Source organism: Chiloscyllium plagiosum, unplaced genomic scaffold (genome assembly GCF_037043375.1).
Source record: "Chiloscyllium plagiosum isolate Xiang-an unplaced genomic scaffold, Cpla_swu_hap1 HiC_scaffold_7, whole genome shotgun sequence".
Classification (NCBI taxonomy): domain Eukaryota; kingdom Metazoa; phylum Chordata; class Chondrichthyes; order Orectolobiformes; family Hemiscylliidae; genus Chiloscyllium; species Chiloscyllium plagiosum.
The window spans coordinates 65,002,513-65,020,753 of NW_028270145.1; the positions used below are offsets into that span (position 1 = coordinate 65,002,513).

The 18,241-nt window shown below is 40.7% G+C and overlaps 1 protein-coding gene across 1 annotated transcript in view; it reads right to left on the minus strand.

Moving 5' to 3' along the window:
- Positions 1-7,420: 7,420 nt before the first annotated feature.
- Positions 7,421-18,241, minus strand: part of ly75 (lymphocyte antigen 75) — a 141,801-nt gene continuing 130,980 nt past the window's right edge. The window contains exons 30-31 of the mRNA XM_087988567.1: positions 13,184-13,357; positions 7,421-10,834 (exon numbers count right to left, since the gene is read on the minus strand). Coding sequence (XP_087844693.1) covers positions 10,629-10,834; positions 13,184-13,357 — 380 coding nt within the window. The 3' untranslated portion in view covers positions 7,421-10,628. The remainder of the gene's footprint in view (positions 10,835-13,183; positions 13,358-18,241) is intronic.

The window sequence follows — 18,241 nt, forward strand, 5'->3', positions numbered from 1 at the left end:
ATTCACCATTATCAACATCTGGGATGAACTGATATGGACCAGACAAATAAATTACACTGACTACAGGAGCAGAGTGGAGGCTAGGAATCTTCCAGTCACCTGCTGGACTCCCCAAAGCCTATCCATCTCCAAGGCACAACTCCTTACTACCTGGATGAATGATGCTCTGACAACAATAGTGGCCCACAAACCAGGAAACACCCTCCACCAGTTCCTCACAAGGGTTAAAGACCCAACACTCACATCCAACAGGATGAACGTTACCTACAAGATGCCCTGTAAAAACTATGAAAAACACTATATAGGAACAGACAACAAAAAAAAACCGACCATACATGTGTATGAACATCAGCTCGCTACTGCCAAACATGACCAGCACACACTCATTTCCAACACAGTCCATGAAGGACACAAATTCAACTGAGACGATGTAACCATCTTAGCACAGGTGAAACAGAGACATACAGGAGAACTCCTTCAAGCCTAGCACTCCAACTGGAAATCAGTCAATAGATACATGGGACTAGACCCTGTATAGAAACCACTCAGATACAGAACCAGAAGTAACAACAAACAGATATAAATAGCAAGTGGGACAGAGCACCATCACCTTATCAAAGATGCACTGACGATGCCACCTAGCAAGGTGACAAAACATCTACATAAAAGCACACTGGGTCGGCAAACGAATCCACTACTTCAAAAGTCAAGAAGCTTGTCACCATCCAAGACAAAGCAGCCCACTTGATTGGCATAACATCCATACACATCCACTCTTTTCTACAAAGTAGTAGCAGTGTGTACCATCTACAAGATGCACTATAGAAATTCACTAAGGATCCTTAGGCAGCACCTTCCAAACCTACAACCACTGCCCTCAAGAAAAAGGGCAACTGATACATGGGATCACCTCAACCTGCAAGCTCCTTTCAAGCCACTCACCAAATATATGTCTGTTCCTTCAGTCTTTCTGGGCCAAAATCTTGGAACTCTCTCAACAACATTGTAAGTTTATTAGAACAAATAAACTGCAGTGGTTCAAGTTGGCAGCTCACAATCATCTTCTCAAGGGTAATTCGGAACAGGCAAATAAATGCTGACCCAGCTAGCAAAGCCCTCAAAACAGAAATAAATAAAAAAAGTTTTGTGGTTCTCAGACTTCACATTTAAATATTCCCCTCCACTTTTCAGAGCTGATGCAAACTTTATGGCAAGCTGCTCTGCTCCAACTTCCCTTGCTCTCTAAAGCTACTTCTCTTCAACAGTAGAAATGGTGCTGGGTATGGATGTCATTGTAATGTTGCACGCATCTATAATCAAGCAAGCATGTACTTTTAAGAATACTAAGTGTGACATTATGTTAGGTGATTTTCTTGTGTAAAAATATTTGATCCATTATCAACTGCCACAAAATTTGGAGTGATCAGAGAAGTCAGTTAGTTAACCAGCCTATTAATGATTAGCACAGGTATCTTTGCAGCCTGTGCACAATGTTGTAATGCATTTAGTTGCTCTGTAAATATATTTTCTAATAGTTGATCTCAGTAAGAAACCTGTCTCAATGCTCATATTGCAAGAGCACACCATGGTAATAGATGTTGGCTGCAATGCTGGAAGAATTTTCTAGAAGATGGTTTGCAGCATTAGCTATTGAGCAATCCCTACTTAATTGTAGAAGACCACAATCATTATGCTATACAGTAATAACACTCATCATCAGGACATTGCTGAGTCATGACAGAAATTTAAGCATGCAACAATCAAAACAAAAGCTCTACAGCTTAGCAACTTGCTGGGAAAAGGAAGGTCTGAGAGTATAATCTGTTTAGTGGGTGTGTGATCAATTAGCCTCCCAGCTAATGCCTATGGGGTAACAGACTTACTAGTTTAAAAAGTGATCTGCCTGAATCTAAATACAGTACACAGTAGCAGTCCAGGTCCGCTGTGACCACAGCTCCACAGTCAGGAGGGCCAATCACAAACATCTTCCTGGCTGTAAATGCTAAAGATGAAAATGTGTTGCTGAAAAAGCGCAGCAGGTCAGGCAGCATCCAAGGAACAGGAGAATCGACATTTCGGGCATAAGCCCTTTTTCAGGAATGAGGAAAGTGTGTCCAGCAGACTAAGATAAAAGGTAGGGAGGAGGGACTTGGGGGAGGGCCGTTGGAATTGCGATAGGTGGAGGGAGGTCAAGGTGAGGGTGATAGGCCGGATTGGGGTGGGGGCGGAGAGGTCAGGAAGAAGATTGCAGGTTAGGAAGGCGGTGCTGAGTTCAAGGAATTTGACTGAGTCAAGGTGGGGGGAGGGGAAATGAGGAAACTGGAGAAATCTGAGTTCATCCCTTGTAGTTGGAGGGTTCCCAGGCAGAAGATGAGGCGCTCTTCCTCCAACCGTTGTGTTGCCATGGTCTGGCGATGGAGGAGTCCAAAGACCTGCATGTCCTTGTTGGAGTGGGAGGGGGAGTTAAAGTGTTGGGCTACGGGGTGGTTGGGTTGGTTGGTCCGGGTGTCCCAGAGGTGTTCTCTGAAACCGCAAGTAGGTGGCCTGTCTCCCCAATATAGAGGAGGCCACATTGGGTGCAGCGGATGCAATAGATGATGTGTGTGGAGGTGCAGGTGAATTTGTGGCGGAAATGGAAGTGTCCCTTGGGGCCTTGGAGGGAAGTAAGGGGGGAGGTGTGAGCGCAAGTTTTACATTTCTTGCGGTTGCAGGGGAAGGTGCCGGGAGTGGAGGTTGGGTTGGTGGGGGGTGTGGACCTGACGAGGGAGTCACGGAGGGAACAGTCTTTTCGGAACGCTGATAGGGGAGGGGAGGGGAGGGAAATATATCCCTGGTGGTGGGGTCCGTTTGGCGGTGGCGGAAATGACGGCGGATGATACGTTGTACATAGAGGTTGGTGGGGTGGTAGGTGAGGACCAGTGGGGTTCTGTCCTGATGGCGGTTGGACGGGCGGGGTTCAAGGGCGGAGGAGCAAGTGGAAGAGATGCGGTGGAGGGCATCATCGACTATGTTTGGCAGGAAATTGCGGTCCTTGAAGAAGGAGGCCATCTAGGTTGTACGGTTTTGGAACTGGTCCTCCTGGTAGCAGATGTGGCAGAGACGAAGGAATTGGGAATATGGGATGGCGTTTTTACAGGGGGAAGGGTGGGAGGAGGTGTAGTCTAGGTAGCTGTGGGAGTCAGTCGGTTTATAGTAAATGTCCGTGTCGATTCGGTCACCCGAGATAGAAATGGAAAGGTCTTGGAAGGGGAGGGAGGAGTCTGAGATGGTCCAGGTGAATTTGAGGTCAGGGTGGAAGGTGTTGGTAAAGTGGATGAACTGTTCAACCTCCTCGTGGGAGCATCGATGTAGCGGAGAAAAAGGTGGGGGTGGTGCCAGTGTAGCTGCGGAAGATGGACTGTTCCACATATCCTACGAAAAGGCAGGCATAGCTGGGGCCCATGCGGGTGCCCATGGCTACTCCTTTGGTTTGGAGGAAGTGGGAGGATTGGAAAGAGAAGTTGTTCAGGGTGAGGACCAGTTCAGTCAGTCGAAGGAGGGTGTCGGTGGAAGGGTACTGGTTGGAACGGCGGGAAAGGAAGAAGCGGAGGGCTTTAAGTCCTTCGTGATGGGGGATGGAGGTATACAGGGACTGGATGTCCATGGTGAAGATAAGGCGTTGGGGACCGGTGAAGCGAAAATCATGGAGGAGGTGGAGGGCGTGGGTGGTTTTCCGAACGTAGGTGGGGAGTTCTTGGACTGAGGGGGACAGGACCGTGTCGAGGTATGCAGAGATGAGTTCGGTAGGGCAGGAGCAGGCTGAGACAATGGGACGACCGGGGCAGTCAGGTTATGAGACTACTCCTTTGGTTTCCTCCAAACCAAAGGAGTAGCCATGGGCACCTGCATGGGCCCCAGCTATGCCTGCCTCTTCGTAGGATATGTGGAACAGTCCATCTTCCGCAGCGACACTGGCCCCACCCCCCACCTTTTCTTCCACTACATCGATGACTGTATCGGCGCTGCCTCATGCTCCCACGAGGAGGTTGAACAGTTCATCCACTTTACCAACACCTTCCACCCTGACCTCAAATTCACTTGGACCGTCTCAGACTCCTCCCTCCCCTTCCTCGACCTTTCCATTTCTATCTCGGGTGACCGAATCGACACGGACATTTACTATAAAACGACCGACTCCCACAGCTACCTAAACTACACCTCCTTCCACCCTGCCCCCTGTAAAAACGCCATCCCATATTCCCAATTCCTTCGTCTCCGCCGCATCTGCTACCAGGAGGGCCAGTTCAAAACCGTACAGCACAGATGGCCTCCTTCTTCAAGGACCGCAATTTCCCGCCAAACGTTGTCGACGATGCTCTCCACCGCATCTCTTCCACTTGCTCCTCCGTCCTTGAGCCCCGCCCCTCTAACTGCCACCAGCACAGAACCCCGCTGGTCCTCACCTACCACCACACCAACTTCTATGTACAACGTATCATCCGCCGTCATTTCCGCCACCTCCAAACGGACCCCACCACCAGGGATATATTTCCCTCCCCTCACCTATCAGCGTTCCGAAAAGACCGCTCCCTGTGACTCCCTCGTCAGGTCCACACCCCCCCACCAACCCAACCTCCACTCCCGGCACCTTCTCCTGCAACCGCAAGAAATGCAAAACTTGCGCCCACACCTCCCCCTTTACTTCCCTCCAAGGCCCCAAGGGACACTTCCACATCCGCCACAAATTCACCTGCACCTCCACACACATCATCTATTGCATCCGCTGCACCCGATGTGGCCTCCTCTATATTGGGGAGACAGGCCGCCTACTTGCGGAACGTTTCAGAGAACACCTCTGGGACACCCGGACCAACCAACCCAACCACCCCGTAGCCCAACACTTTAACTCCCCCCTCCCACTCCACCAAGGACATGCAGGTCCTTGGACTCCTCCATCGCCAGACTATGGCAACACGACGGTTGGAGGAAGAGCGCCTCATCTTCTGCCTGGGAACCCTCCAACTACAAGGGATGAACTCAGATTTCTCCAGTTTCCTCATTTCCCCTCCCCCCACCTTGTCTCAGTCAAATACCTTGAACTCAGCACCGCCTTCCTAACCTGCAATCTTCTTCCTGACCTCTCCGCCCCCACCCCACTCCGACCTATCACCCTCACCTTGACCTCCCTCCACCTATCGCAATTCCAACGGCCCTCCCCCAAGTCCCTCCTCCCTCCCTTTTATCTTAGTCTGCTGGACACACTTTCCTCATTCCTGAAGAAGGGCTTATGCCCGAAACGTCGATTCTCCTGTTCCTTGGATGCTGCCTGACCTGCTGCGCTTTTTCAGCAACACATTTTCAGCTCTGATCTCCAGCATCTGCAGTCCTCACTTTCTCCTCTGTAAATGCTAAAGCCATTAATGTGAACTATAAGTTCATGAGTAGATCTAAAATGCACTCGTAGTGTAGTGCACCATGGTAGTGTCCTGGGTCTATGTTCAAGTCCCAACACCTCTATATGTGTGCAATAACATTTCTGAACATGGGGATTTGAAAATATCTTTAATACAAACCTAATAGTATAAACTCAGTACAAATATTTATGGGCCTGGCATCAACAAAGGCAGATCGTGGGTTTTAGGGTGTAGGTTTGCTCGCTGAGCTGTAGGTTTGATGTTCAGACGTTTCATTACCTGGCTAGGTAACATCATCAGTGGCGACCTCCAAGTGAAGCGAAGCTATTGTCTCCTGCTTTCTATTTATATGTTTGTCCTGGATGGGGTTCCTGGGGTTTGTGGTGATGTCATTTCCTGTTCATTTTCTGAGGGGTTGATAGATGGCATCTAGGTCTATGTGTTTGTTTATGGCGTTGTGGTTGGAGTGCCAGGCCTCTGGCATGTCTTTGCTTAGCCTGTCCCAGGATAGATGTGTTGTCCCAGTCGAAATGGTCGGTTTTTTTTCCACCATGTGTAGGGCTACGAGGGAGAGAGGGTCATGTCTTTTTGTGGCTAGGTGGTGTTCATGTATCCTGGTGGCTAACTTTCTTCCTGTTTGTCCTACGTAGTGTTTCTGGCAATTCAGACAGATCAATTAATAGTCCTGCAAGGTACATCAGCTTCATCAATATAAGGAGCATGAAATTCATGGTCCAAGATTACTACAGACTTATTTCAAGTCTGCAGTCAAGATAATATATTAGCAATGGGTTACTTTACCCAATTTCCTTTCATCAAGCTAGTCAAGGACGCTATCAGTACTACAGTTGCTGACACATTAACTGCCATCTTCCACATTTTTGGTATCTCACAGCAGATCAAATTAATGCTCCTGAGTGTGCCAGTAAGCCACTCTGAAATGTGTACAAGTGGAAGTACAAAATATTACATCCTCTGTTAGTTATCCACAATCAAATGGTCTGACAGAGTGTGCTGAAAGTATATTTTAAATATATGATCACAAAGTGTAAGGCAACTTGGAACATTTTTTCCACCCAACTGGATGCATGTAATTTCTTGTTGGAAAGAAAGGAGTGAACAATTCAGGAACAGTACAAAGTGTGAAGTAGACAAATGCTTCAGTTCAAACATGAGAGTGCGTGACAATAACACCAGCTCTTGGATGCTTAAAAGGATATGGAGAAAATGTGCTTAGCCAGATTATACAATATTGCTATAAGCAACAGTCATAATCTAAGACATAACAGATAATACATTTCAACTGTGGATGATAATCTACATGTAACCCAAGATATTGATTCATATCAATATACCATGAACAGTCCACACAAATCTATAACAGACAACACCGAACAGCATGAAATTGTCCAACTACATTCTGAGAACTGCATAAGAACGTGATCTGGTTGTATTATAAATCTGTCAAAATGTTATCTTAATTTGTAAATGCTCCTCTTATTTTTGATTTGTAACCTTCTACGTTTTCCATGGGAGAACTTCCAATCTTTTACAGAAAGGGAATGGGAAGATGTAACAATATGGCATATATCATTAATAAGGAAATCAGCTGAGTGTGACATATGTAATATTAAATATTCATGCTTTGTGACATCTTTGTGCAAAAGAATAGCCCGACTTTGAATAATAGCCACTGTATTTTGGATTCCATCAGGAAAGCAAGTCGGCCAACCTGTTGAGTGAAACAGTCCAGATTGTATGGACTTGTGCTAGAGTTTCAATGTACTTAGCTGTCTTGAGAATAAATCTTTTGACGTTTTATCTCAATAAGAACCCCGTCTGTAGTCATTTTATGAAAGCATATTGTCACAAAGGTTTTATACAAGGTTTTCTTTTTTAAAAAAAAGAAAGGGATTATGAAATTCTTAACTGTCCGTAGCGGCAGTTCCTATCAAATGGCAACTGTTCAGTGTGTTATGGACGGTTACACAGTAAATGAGCAAATAAAGTTAATCAGAAATAGGAAAAATAATTAAGTCATGTGCTGCTTTTAATAGTTGTATAACATACATTAACAGTGTGTGGAACAAAGCAGTCCACACTAAAATAATTTTCACAAATATTGTTTTGTTTTCCCCTTCCTAGTTAACCTCAGTTTCTAATCACAGAAAAAGGCATGTTCCGAACATTTATATACATACAAATACATTTTAAAAGAACATTGACAAATGAGTCTGCTTTGCAGAACAAAATACTTATATTTACATGCATCCAAATTTGAGAATATTTTGTTTTCAATTTTGTCCATGTGTCACCAATCCACACAGGTAAAATTATTTGTACCACAGATGTAACCATGATCACCATTCATGCAGCTGTTCAACTTTGTACAAGAAAGATGGGGCTACTTTTTTTGGTGCATCTTGGTGTTCAATATCAATGTTGTTCGTCCTGTAAAATGTAACACTTCCTTATCTTGGATGTCTAATAATGTGAAATACTTCATGGAAATGTGCAGTATAGGTCACATTGCCATAAATTTCTCTCAAACTGACATCCTAAGGAGCAACATTCATGAAGTAAATGTTAAAAATCACACAACAGCAGGTTATAGACGAACAGGTTTATTTGGAAGTACAAGTTTTTGGAGCACTGCTCCTTCATCAGGTAGCTAGTTGGACCATAACCTCGTGTTGTGTGATTTTTAACTTTGTCCACCCCAATCCAACACCAGCACCTCCACCTCATGTAGTGGACTTTCATCTTGTCACTACCTACATTGCTGCCACTCAGCAAGATTTTCAAAGGATTTGCTGTTGTGTGTCCTGCTCTAACTCACTTTATGAACTATTTTACAACTGTCTAAAACTAACTTACAAAACAACATTACTGGACAGAAGAGACTTCAATTTCAGGTTGAAGTGAAGCCTAGGCCCTCAAGATGAAAGGTAGTATATCGACCCAGTTTATTCATTTGCCTGGACCAGAATAAAAAGTGAAATATACAGAAATGAGTCCGTCCTGGTGAAATTAGTTATTTTTTTCTTTTTTTTTATTGGATGTTGGCACCCCTGGGAAGAACAGCATTTGTTTCTCATTCTTATTGCCTTTGAACTGAGTGGCCAACTCATTTCAGATGGCAGTTAAGAGTGAACCTCATTACTGTGAATCTGATATGACTTATTTGTCAGTTTAGATAAGGTTGGATTTCCTTCCCTAAAGGACATTGTGGTGAACCAGATGGCTTTTTAGGATTAAAAAAAAACACAAATTGATGGAGGAACTTAACACATATGGCAGCATCCATGGAGAGAAAGCAAAGTTAATGTTTTGAGTCCACTGACCCTTCTTCAGGGCATTGAATGATTGAGTTCCTTATTTCAGATTTCTAGCATCCATGGTTCTTTTAGTTTTGGGTTTTATGACAATTGATGGTTGAGGGTTTCATTGTATCTTTACTGAGACAAGTTTTAAATTAAAAAAAATTGAATTTATATTTCATTAGCTGTCATCTTGGAATTTAAACCTGTGACAGGCATTAGTGTAGGCATTTGGATTACTACCATTATGCAACCTCTTAGTACCTAATTGGGAGTAAAATATTTAATTCTGAACTGTCCCTACTCCAGCTGTAGCATGATTTCCATTTACTCAACAGGATGTTAGTAACATCAGCATATGAAAAAGCAACCTGAAAGTTAATGCAGAATTCAAGCACAATTGCACAGCGCAGTAAGTCCCCACGTAATTGTCAATTGCCAAAAATGTTGTAAAATCTTAATAAAATCAAGGAATTGAATTCAACTTAAAGAATGCATTTCATATTATATGAAGATAATTTTTTTTGCTAACGTTCATAATTTAGTTTAAGAAGTAAACAAGTTGAATTATTCTAACACTTTTCCTAACTCTCATCTTAAAAGTCTGGTGAAATTAAAATGTTTTGTCAAGTATTTTTTTTTAAAATACAAAATTATTCAATTTCATCGTATTTCAAAGAAGCATGATGGCAAAATTATAATACTGATTTGGCCTTTTGAGCACTTTGTTACTCAAATGTTTAATTTTCAAAACTTCAATTACTAAATTTGTTTCAGGATTTCAAAAAATAGTTCAAGGATAGAATATTTGGCAACACAGTTCAGTATTGCTCTGCATTTTTGGTCTTTCTGCTTTATAAGATAGGTGTAAAGCAACACATTCTATTCTTTTTATCATATTGCACAGTACAGTATTCACTAAATTGAATTTAACAGTAGTTTGGTCACATCTCGACTAATGTTCATCAATGAGAAGTGCTTCTGTTAAATCACCCAATTAAAAACCTTAAAATAATTAAAGACTATTACTAATCTTTTAAAAGAGTTTTAAATACACGCAAAGAAAAGCACAGCAGAAACTTTTGGAATTAGAGATGCCTTAAGCATCCATATATGGTTTAGACAGTAATTGTCAAAGTTAAAATAAACTATGTTTTAAGATGGTTTTGTTGAGAACAGCAATTTTAATTGTTATAGATACTGTATCATAATAGTAAAGAATTTATATGCATTAACAAACCCCAAGCTTTAGAAAGACTTATGTGAAACTTAATGCAACCTAATCTTATATTTGGATTAGAGATTGGTTTACAACTAATTATTAAACTTTGAAGGTCTGCTGTGAGAAAAAAGTTACAAGGCACTGACATAAAAATACTAAGTAGGATTTCATAAACAATAGCAATTTTCCCCAGTTTACACAAACCATCTAAAATCCAAGTGTTATGGCTTTTAACACCCCTTACACTATATATATATTATATATATATAATTTTAAAATGTACACACATTTGATTTTACATTGTTAATGTGAAATTCCAATGGCTTTAAGATATATAGAGATATCAGTAAATATCTGTCATATCAGCAACTATATATCATGACATGATTGGAAAAATACTGGAAGTCTTTTATGGAGTTAACACATTGCATATATTATGATTCTTTCCATCATTGGAATGTTTACTTAATATAGTATAAAAATATGTTTTTAAAGCAGATATTTCACAAAAGAACACACCCTCTGGAAACTACTACAATACTAACTATGTAGCAGTATTTATCAAAAATGTAAGTAGTGCAAGTCAGGAAATATTCATACAAGTGAAATTATTTAGCAATTTTTCAAATTAAAGACAAAATATGTCAATGTTTTGAAATTCCTCAAGCATTTTGGTGACACTGATAACAAATTTCAATCATGGAATTCTTTAAGTTCTGATATCATAATTGTGCTGTCTGAATCTGTGGGATCATTATAACTACGTTCATAATGCACAGTTCCAAAGGGATTAGCCCATCGCCACTTATTCCTTTTGTACGAAAACCACACAACTGCACCAATTAGCAGCAAGATAAATATCACTGTTATCACTAATGCTGCAGCTCTGTGACTGGATCCTGCAAAACAACAAATTTGAAAAAAGTTTCACAGAATATAATTTATTAATTAGAAAAAGTCTTTAAAACAATGAATAATTTTTCCCCAAGTAAAAATGTTATGATATAAAATAAAATGATATATAATAAAATGATATAAAAAAGCATGCTTTAAACAGTAATACACATTTTATAACCTGTATATGCTCTCAATTTATCTACTCAGGATTCTGAACTGCTGAAAAAAGGAAATCACATTCATTGTGGGCAAATAATTAAACTCCTAAAATTCCATGGGCGGTGCTGGCAACTGTTATGATCTAAAATACTGATCATGTGAAGACATCTCATTTTGTATATATACAGTTGAATACAGGTACCATTTTCATTCCATGACGCATCTTTTGTGCGTATGTGTTTCAAATCATTGATACTGTGATGGGATAACTGCTCGATCATTTTGGGAGGGGCCACAAACATCCTTGCTCTGCAGCTCGGTAGGCTGGATGTCTAATTCACGATGCAGAGTGACACTGACAGCATGGGTTCAACTCCAGTACCAGCTGAGGTCACCATGAAAGCCTCGACTCTAGTTGAACCTCAGGTTAAATTCACTGCCAGGTGTCCCTTGCTAAAAGAGAGGAGTCTCTGGACCTCTGAGACTATGGTGACTTTCACTTGAATACAGCATATCTCATTCTCTTCTCACAGGCTGTGCTCTGATGAGTTTCCGAAAGAGATGAAAATTTGGGGGAAAAAAAATTTGAGTTCAGACTACTGAGATATCTAGAGACTACCTACGTAATTTGAAAAAGATTTACCCCTTTCTTCTCATTCTTTCAGATGTAAAGAATAAAGAATTATCAGATGTCCGAAAGCTAAACCAAGCACTTATTACTTGAGATATATACCGATCGAAACCCAGGAAATCTTATGAAATAAGAGTTCCAGCTATCACATGGAAGAGTAATATAGTATATGAATTTCAGTGCTGGTATGATGCCAGTTATGAAGGCTGTACATCCTAAAGATTGGCAGATATAACATCAACCAGCATGCCCTTTTGGTGTTTGGAAGAATAACGTGCTGACTATATTCAACTTTGCACTGGCAATACTTGCAAGATAGTGGTCAACATTTGATGTGACTCTGCAATTGGACAACATTTGCTGGAACCTAAAAGTACAAACAAATATGTTGACAACTGATTTAGGGTTTGTCATTCAGGCTTGAGGTGTGGTGTACTAGTGTGTACTGGAAGCCCCATATCAAAACACAGGGCCCTGCAAACAGAAAGCACATGTACATGAACTGTACCTCAACAAATGATCTCAATAAAAAAGTGGAGTCATTCACTGGATCACTTCACAGAGCATTGCCTAGCCAATTAGAAGTATCCTTCATGGTTTAAAATCTAACTAAGCTGTGTTTTTAAACCTGTCAGTTAGCATTATTAGTTGCATTCTCTATGGCAACATCTATAACAATCAAGAATGTCCTCTCATGCAACAAAATGATGGCTTGTCCCTTTAATTTGAATTCTTGCAAAATGTTCTGATGAATTCAAGATGTAAAGCTTTAACAAAACTGCCTTTTTTTTCCCCCAACAATACTCCAGTTCTGTGCTATCAAATGATTTTAAGAAATAAAAGTTTATTCATAGGGGAGGGGATGGCCTAGTAATATTATTGATAGGACTATTAATCCCAAAACTCAGTTGATGTTCTGGGGACCCAGGTTCGAATCCCGCCATGGCAGATGGTGGAATTTGAATTAAAAAAAATGTATCTGGAATTAAGAATCGACTGATGACATGAAGCCATCGATCATCAGAAGAATCTGGTTGACTAATTCACCTAATATGGCCTACATGTGACTCCAGACCAAACAGTCATGTGGGTGACTCTCAACTGCCCTCTGAAAATACCCTGGCAAGCCTCTCAGTTCAAGGGCAGATAGGGATGGGCAATAAATGCTGACCAGTCAGCGAAGTCCATGTCCCATGAGTGAATAAGTCAGGGTGCACCTTAGAAAACACCAGCATATTTAACTATTAAAATGTTATTTGGAATTCTCCCTATTTTCTTAACTTCACAACATGGAGCATGACATAGAATGGTATAGAATGGCACATGACATTTGTGGTGACAAATCAAGACATGTTAATTTCTCACATGTTTGTGATTTTTTTTTGATTCTGTGACAAGATTCTATAAATCTTTGCTAACACTGACAGATTGTTTATTAACACTTAACTTTTTTTAAAAACTACTTGGCAGTCACAACTCCCAAAATTAATAGACAGTAAAATCTAGTTTAACATCTTAGCCTTCAGTGGTTCAATTCTTGGTTATTAATGTAAAAACTTACTCATTGGAGCTTTGCAGACAAGTCTGCTATGACTTTTTGAACAGCTGGTTAGAATCCATGTTCCATTTTTGGAAGATATAACGGCACACTTGTCATGAGTTGGAACCGAGAGATTGTTATTAATCCAGTTAGCATAAGCAAGGTTTGAACCATCTGGCCACAGTAAGGATTTATCTGTGTGGCAGGACAAAAATGTGAAATAATTTAACAAAACACATTACTGTGACTTGTATATTTGAATCTTAATCAAGAAAACCTTCAAAAAAGGGTATGACTGATTATAGCAACTTGCACTTGTAATATCATTCTCAAGTATGCAAGCAACAGTTTGACATTATTCTTCCAGCTAAGCAATATGGACCGGTGCTAGAGTTTCTCTGTTGTGCCTTCTGTTCCACAGTCTCTCTAGTACTGGGCTTTGATTTTGAAGCTACATTTGAACTGATAATTCTGCAGGTTTACTGCAATACCAAATTAATATCAATTATAGTAAATTGTAATTGCAGACAGCAATTTCCTAGTTGTATGTTATGGTCTTCTCTTACTGCAAAATTTACTCTACTGGACAAAAGAGATAACATGGAGAAAGTGAGGACTGCAGATGCTGGAGTTCAGAGCTGAAAATGTGTTGCTGGAAAAGCGCAGGTCAGGCAGCATCCAAGGAGCAGGAGAAGGGCTGAAGAAGGGCTCATGCCCGAAACGTCGATTCTCCTGCTCCTTGGATGCTGCCTGATCTGCTGCGCTTTACCAACATCACATTTTCAGCAAGAGAGATAACATGCACAGCTTCATTTCTGGTGTTAGATGGCAGAAATCTAATTTGTCACAAAAAATTGCTCCAATAATTTAGATAATTTTTTTGCCCTAGAAATATAAAAGCTGCTTTTTCTGCTTCAGAGAGAAGTGCTTCTCCAATCTCTGAAAGAAGCACCATAGAAGTTTGGAATAATCTGGAAATTGAACTGGTCCATTTTTGGCTTGAAGTATGCTTTGAAGATTTGGCAGTTTTCAACGAGGGCTGATTTGTTAATATAGGGCTGCATCCAAATGAAAACAGATCCTGCCACATTTTATTGGCACCATGGCTGAGACTTTTGGGCATCTTCATGATGTATGTGAATCATGTATTTAATGGAATGGCACTAGCAAGGTTGGAAAGGAATTTAAGATTGGGAGGCTGGTTTCCGTGTCTTTAGATCAGAAATAAAATAGTAAAAGAAGTCTGTTAATTTACATTAACAATTCAAATTAGAGAATATTAATCCTATTATAAATCAAAGATATACACAAAAAGATGCAGCTACTTCCAGTAAAATGGAACAGTTGTGCAGTCTAATCAGACAACGGATTGGTCAGGACACAAGATCAGCTTGCATGGTTTGCTGTATTTGAGCTTAGTACAGTGATAAGAAAAAGGACATTGAAGGTGAACAAAACATTTTACAAAACAGGTGGAGAAGTGTGTACTGAAATTTCTGACTTTGGGTGACCCAAAGAATATAAAATTGATTAGCTTTAATGATGCATCTCAGGCAAAGCTTGTCTGCTTCCAGTTTTACTTGGGCTCCTTGATGCTGTACTCTATTACATGCTTTCTGATGTCAAGGACAGTCACTCCCACCTGCACTTGAATACTTACTGAATTACAAGACAAACCACTGATCCCTTTGGGATAATGTGCACTCCTTAAAATGGGTAAATAAAAACACTTAGAATTCACCTTGCAAGCCTGAAGCAAACATTGGAGAGGAAATAAAATTCTCCCAACTCAAATGAGTAATTACAACTAACCAAATTGCTGGATTGTTTATCTGAAAGAAATGTCTCCATGGAAAGATATGGGTGTTCTGAGAAGCATGCACTGTAATTTAAATCTTGGTTATGTAAGTTAATCAATTGGAAAAAACAAATTATTTCCTAGTGATGGGTTATAGCTGAAAAATTACCATGAGTGATTTGGTGATAGGGAAAGAAGAACATTTAGTTGTGTGCAAAAGCACTTCCAAATATTAAAATCCCTTTGTCACCTCTGGCGGACTGCATTGCCATTAACGTGCTTTCCATTTAAATTAATCAATTGTAAAACACATGTTCTTAATGACTGTGGTTAATAGATGCAAAAAAAAACAGATGATTTTCTGGAGGGGGGAATAAAGGAGTATTCAGTTGTGTGCAAGAGCACTTCTGGATAATTAAAAATAAATATCCATCTCTAAACAAAAAAGTGTTATTGTGGCACAGTGATAGTTGAGTAATAACATCACTGATTAAGTCGATTCAAAAATATCTACCAGACAATCATTTTAAAGCTCTAATGGCTAGCTTTGGTTAAGATGAATGTTCTTCCTCACTTATATATCCCATGAGAAAGCTCCCCTTGATGCTGCCAAGGCAAACACTGTGCAGGCTTTAAGCTGACTTGAATCTTTTATTTGGCATCATCAATGGCCTCTTATTAAGCTGGATAAATTGCAGCTTACGCAAGAAAGGGGAGGGCGGGGGGGGGGGGGTCTAGATTTTCCAGACTTTAGGAAGTAGCAACTGAGTTCCTGGTTATCCTGTGTGGCTGAATGGGCTTGTCAGGATCAGTGATCAATTTGGTTAGACATTCAGGCCTCCCTCCTCATTAACTTATTGTTTATGGATAAGATGAGGATTGTTGTGGGTCCTTGTAAAACCCCGGTTGTCCTAAAAACAGTTAAAGCATGGAGAATGATGCGGCAGGGTGAGGGCAATTTACAAAAAAACCTCCCCCTTCACTATAGTGGGAATGTTGGGATTTCAGCCAGGTTTGGTGGAGCTTTGGGAGTCCAGAGGAATCTCCTGTTTGGGAGATCTATTCGATGGGGAGGACATAATGTCCTTCGAACGGCTGAATTGGAAGTTCGAGCTACTGAGGAGAGATCTCTTTCATTACTTCCAAGTTAGAGACTTTGTACAAAAAAAAAGACCACTTGATGGTCAATCCTTACAAAATCGGACATGGAAGGGAGTGTGGTCCGGTCAGTGGGAACCCTCTCGGTTAGCACTCTCTATCACGTTCTAGGTTGTACTGTGTCGCTGGACATGGAACAGCTATATAAAACCTGGATTCAAGAATTAGGGGTGGAAATCTCCTGAGAGATGTGGGAGGACATCTGGGAAAATGTTAAGATGATCTCGACGTGTAACAGGACTCAGACTATTCAACCGAAGGTACTTCATAGGGCCCACTTGACACCAGAACGGCTTGCAAAATTCAAGACAGGAGTGTCCCCAATGCGCCCAAAGTGCAAAATGGAGATTGGTACTCTTACTCATTCCTTGTGGTCATGCCACAAAATTCATGGGTATTGGGATGACATAGTGAGTGCTTTGGCAAAGGTTTTGGGAACTGAGGTTGGGTTGGATCAGATCCGGTATCCCTCCTACTGGGTCTTCCAAATCTTCTCTTCCTGGATGCACATGGGAAGAAATCGTTTAATATCCTTTCTTTCTGCGCGAGGAAGAACATGTTAATGAGCTGGGTGTCAGAAAATCCCCCAGGACTCTTGAGTTGGCATGGGAGTGTCATGGAACACCTGCCCCTGGACTTCCTTAAGAGTATGGTGCACCAGAAAACAGAATTGTTTCACAGAACATGGCGGCCCTTTTTGAATTATACCGATGTAGATGTATCAGTTATACTATCCAGGACCTTTGTCTGGGCGTGAGGATTGTGCTGTTGGTTTGGGGGCCCCTGGGAGGAAGAATCCCATACAATTAAGGGTCTGCTCACTACTGCTCCCAGTGTTGGGGAGCTGTGATGAGACTGTGCTGAGTGTTGTAATTTAATTGAATGTAACTTAAGTTACCTTGTAAAAAAACTAGTATAACTTTATTTTGTCTATTTATTTTTCTTCTTTCTCCTTGGTTATTTATTGGTGTAGTTGGTTTTAGAGTTTTTTTCCTATTCTTTTCTGTGTTTTGGTAGTCTGTGGAGTAGAGTAGTAGTTTATAGTTTTTTTCTTCTTATTATTGCTATTTTAGTATAAAGTTATCAAACTATTTTGTACTAGTTTTGTAATTTTGTAAAAAATCTAAAATCCTTTTTGTTTCAATAAAAATATTTAGAAAAAAAGGTCGAATGGCAAATTGGTAATGCTCTTACCTGTGAGCCAGAGTGTCTTGGGTTCAAGATTTACCTTCTCAAGGAGGTGTGTTAATACATCTTTGAACAAGTGGATTACAAAAAAATCCTTTTTTGGGTGAATTGATGAATTGGTGGTGAATTTCTAAAATTCAAAAAACCCTAGGGGTCACATGGACTGAGCAGAAAGAATGAATAGAGGAAACACAGAAACAGAAATATAGAAGATAGGCCAGGAGGCGGCTATTCGGCTCTTCGAGTCTAGTCCGTTACTCATCACGAACATGGCTGATTGTACAGCTCAATAGTTTAATCCTTCTTTCTCCCCATAACCTTAGATCCCATTCGCCCCAAGTGCTAGATCTAGCCACCTCTTGAATACGTTCAATGTTCTGGCATCAACTACTTTGTGGTCGTGAATTCCACAGGCTTCCTGTTTTTCTAAATGAATATTGTTAAGAAGACTTGAGTTTTGAAGGATTGTGGAAAGATTGATTTATTTTAAGCTCCATGGAGATAGTGAAATTGTTTTTTTGACAAAGTCAATAAAAAGACTCAAACTTTCTTTTGTTGGAAGTCACCTTACTAGATTTTATGTCCACCTTGTTTAAAAAGTTAGAGTTTGGTTTGGTTTTCAGTTGAGGGAAACCTACTGAAGAATAACCTGCTAGGCTCATCTCTTCTGTTTCTAAAATAGTCTTGTTGTGAATTTTGTTATTAACTTAGGGAATGTGGAATTCGCTGGTTAGGCTAGTGTATTACTAATTGCTATTGAGAATGTGGTGATGAGCTTCCTTCTTAAACCACCATAGTCAATTTGTAACCATAGTAGTATTATGACTGTCAATTTTGACCTCATGACTGTGGAGAGACAGTGATATTTCCAACAGGCTGGTAAGTGGTTTAGAAGGTAAATTGCTGGTGGATGGTGCTCCCGTATATCTGCTGCC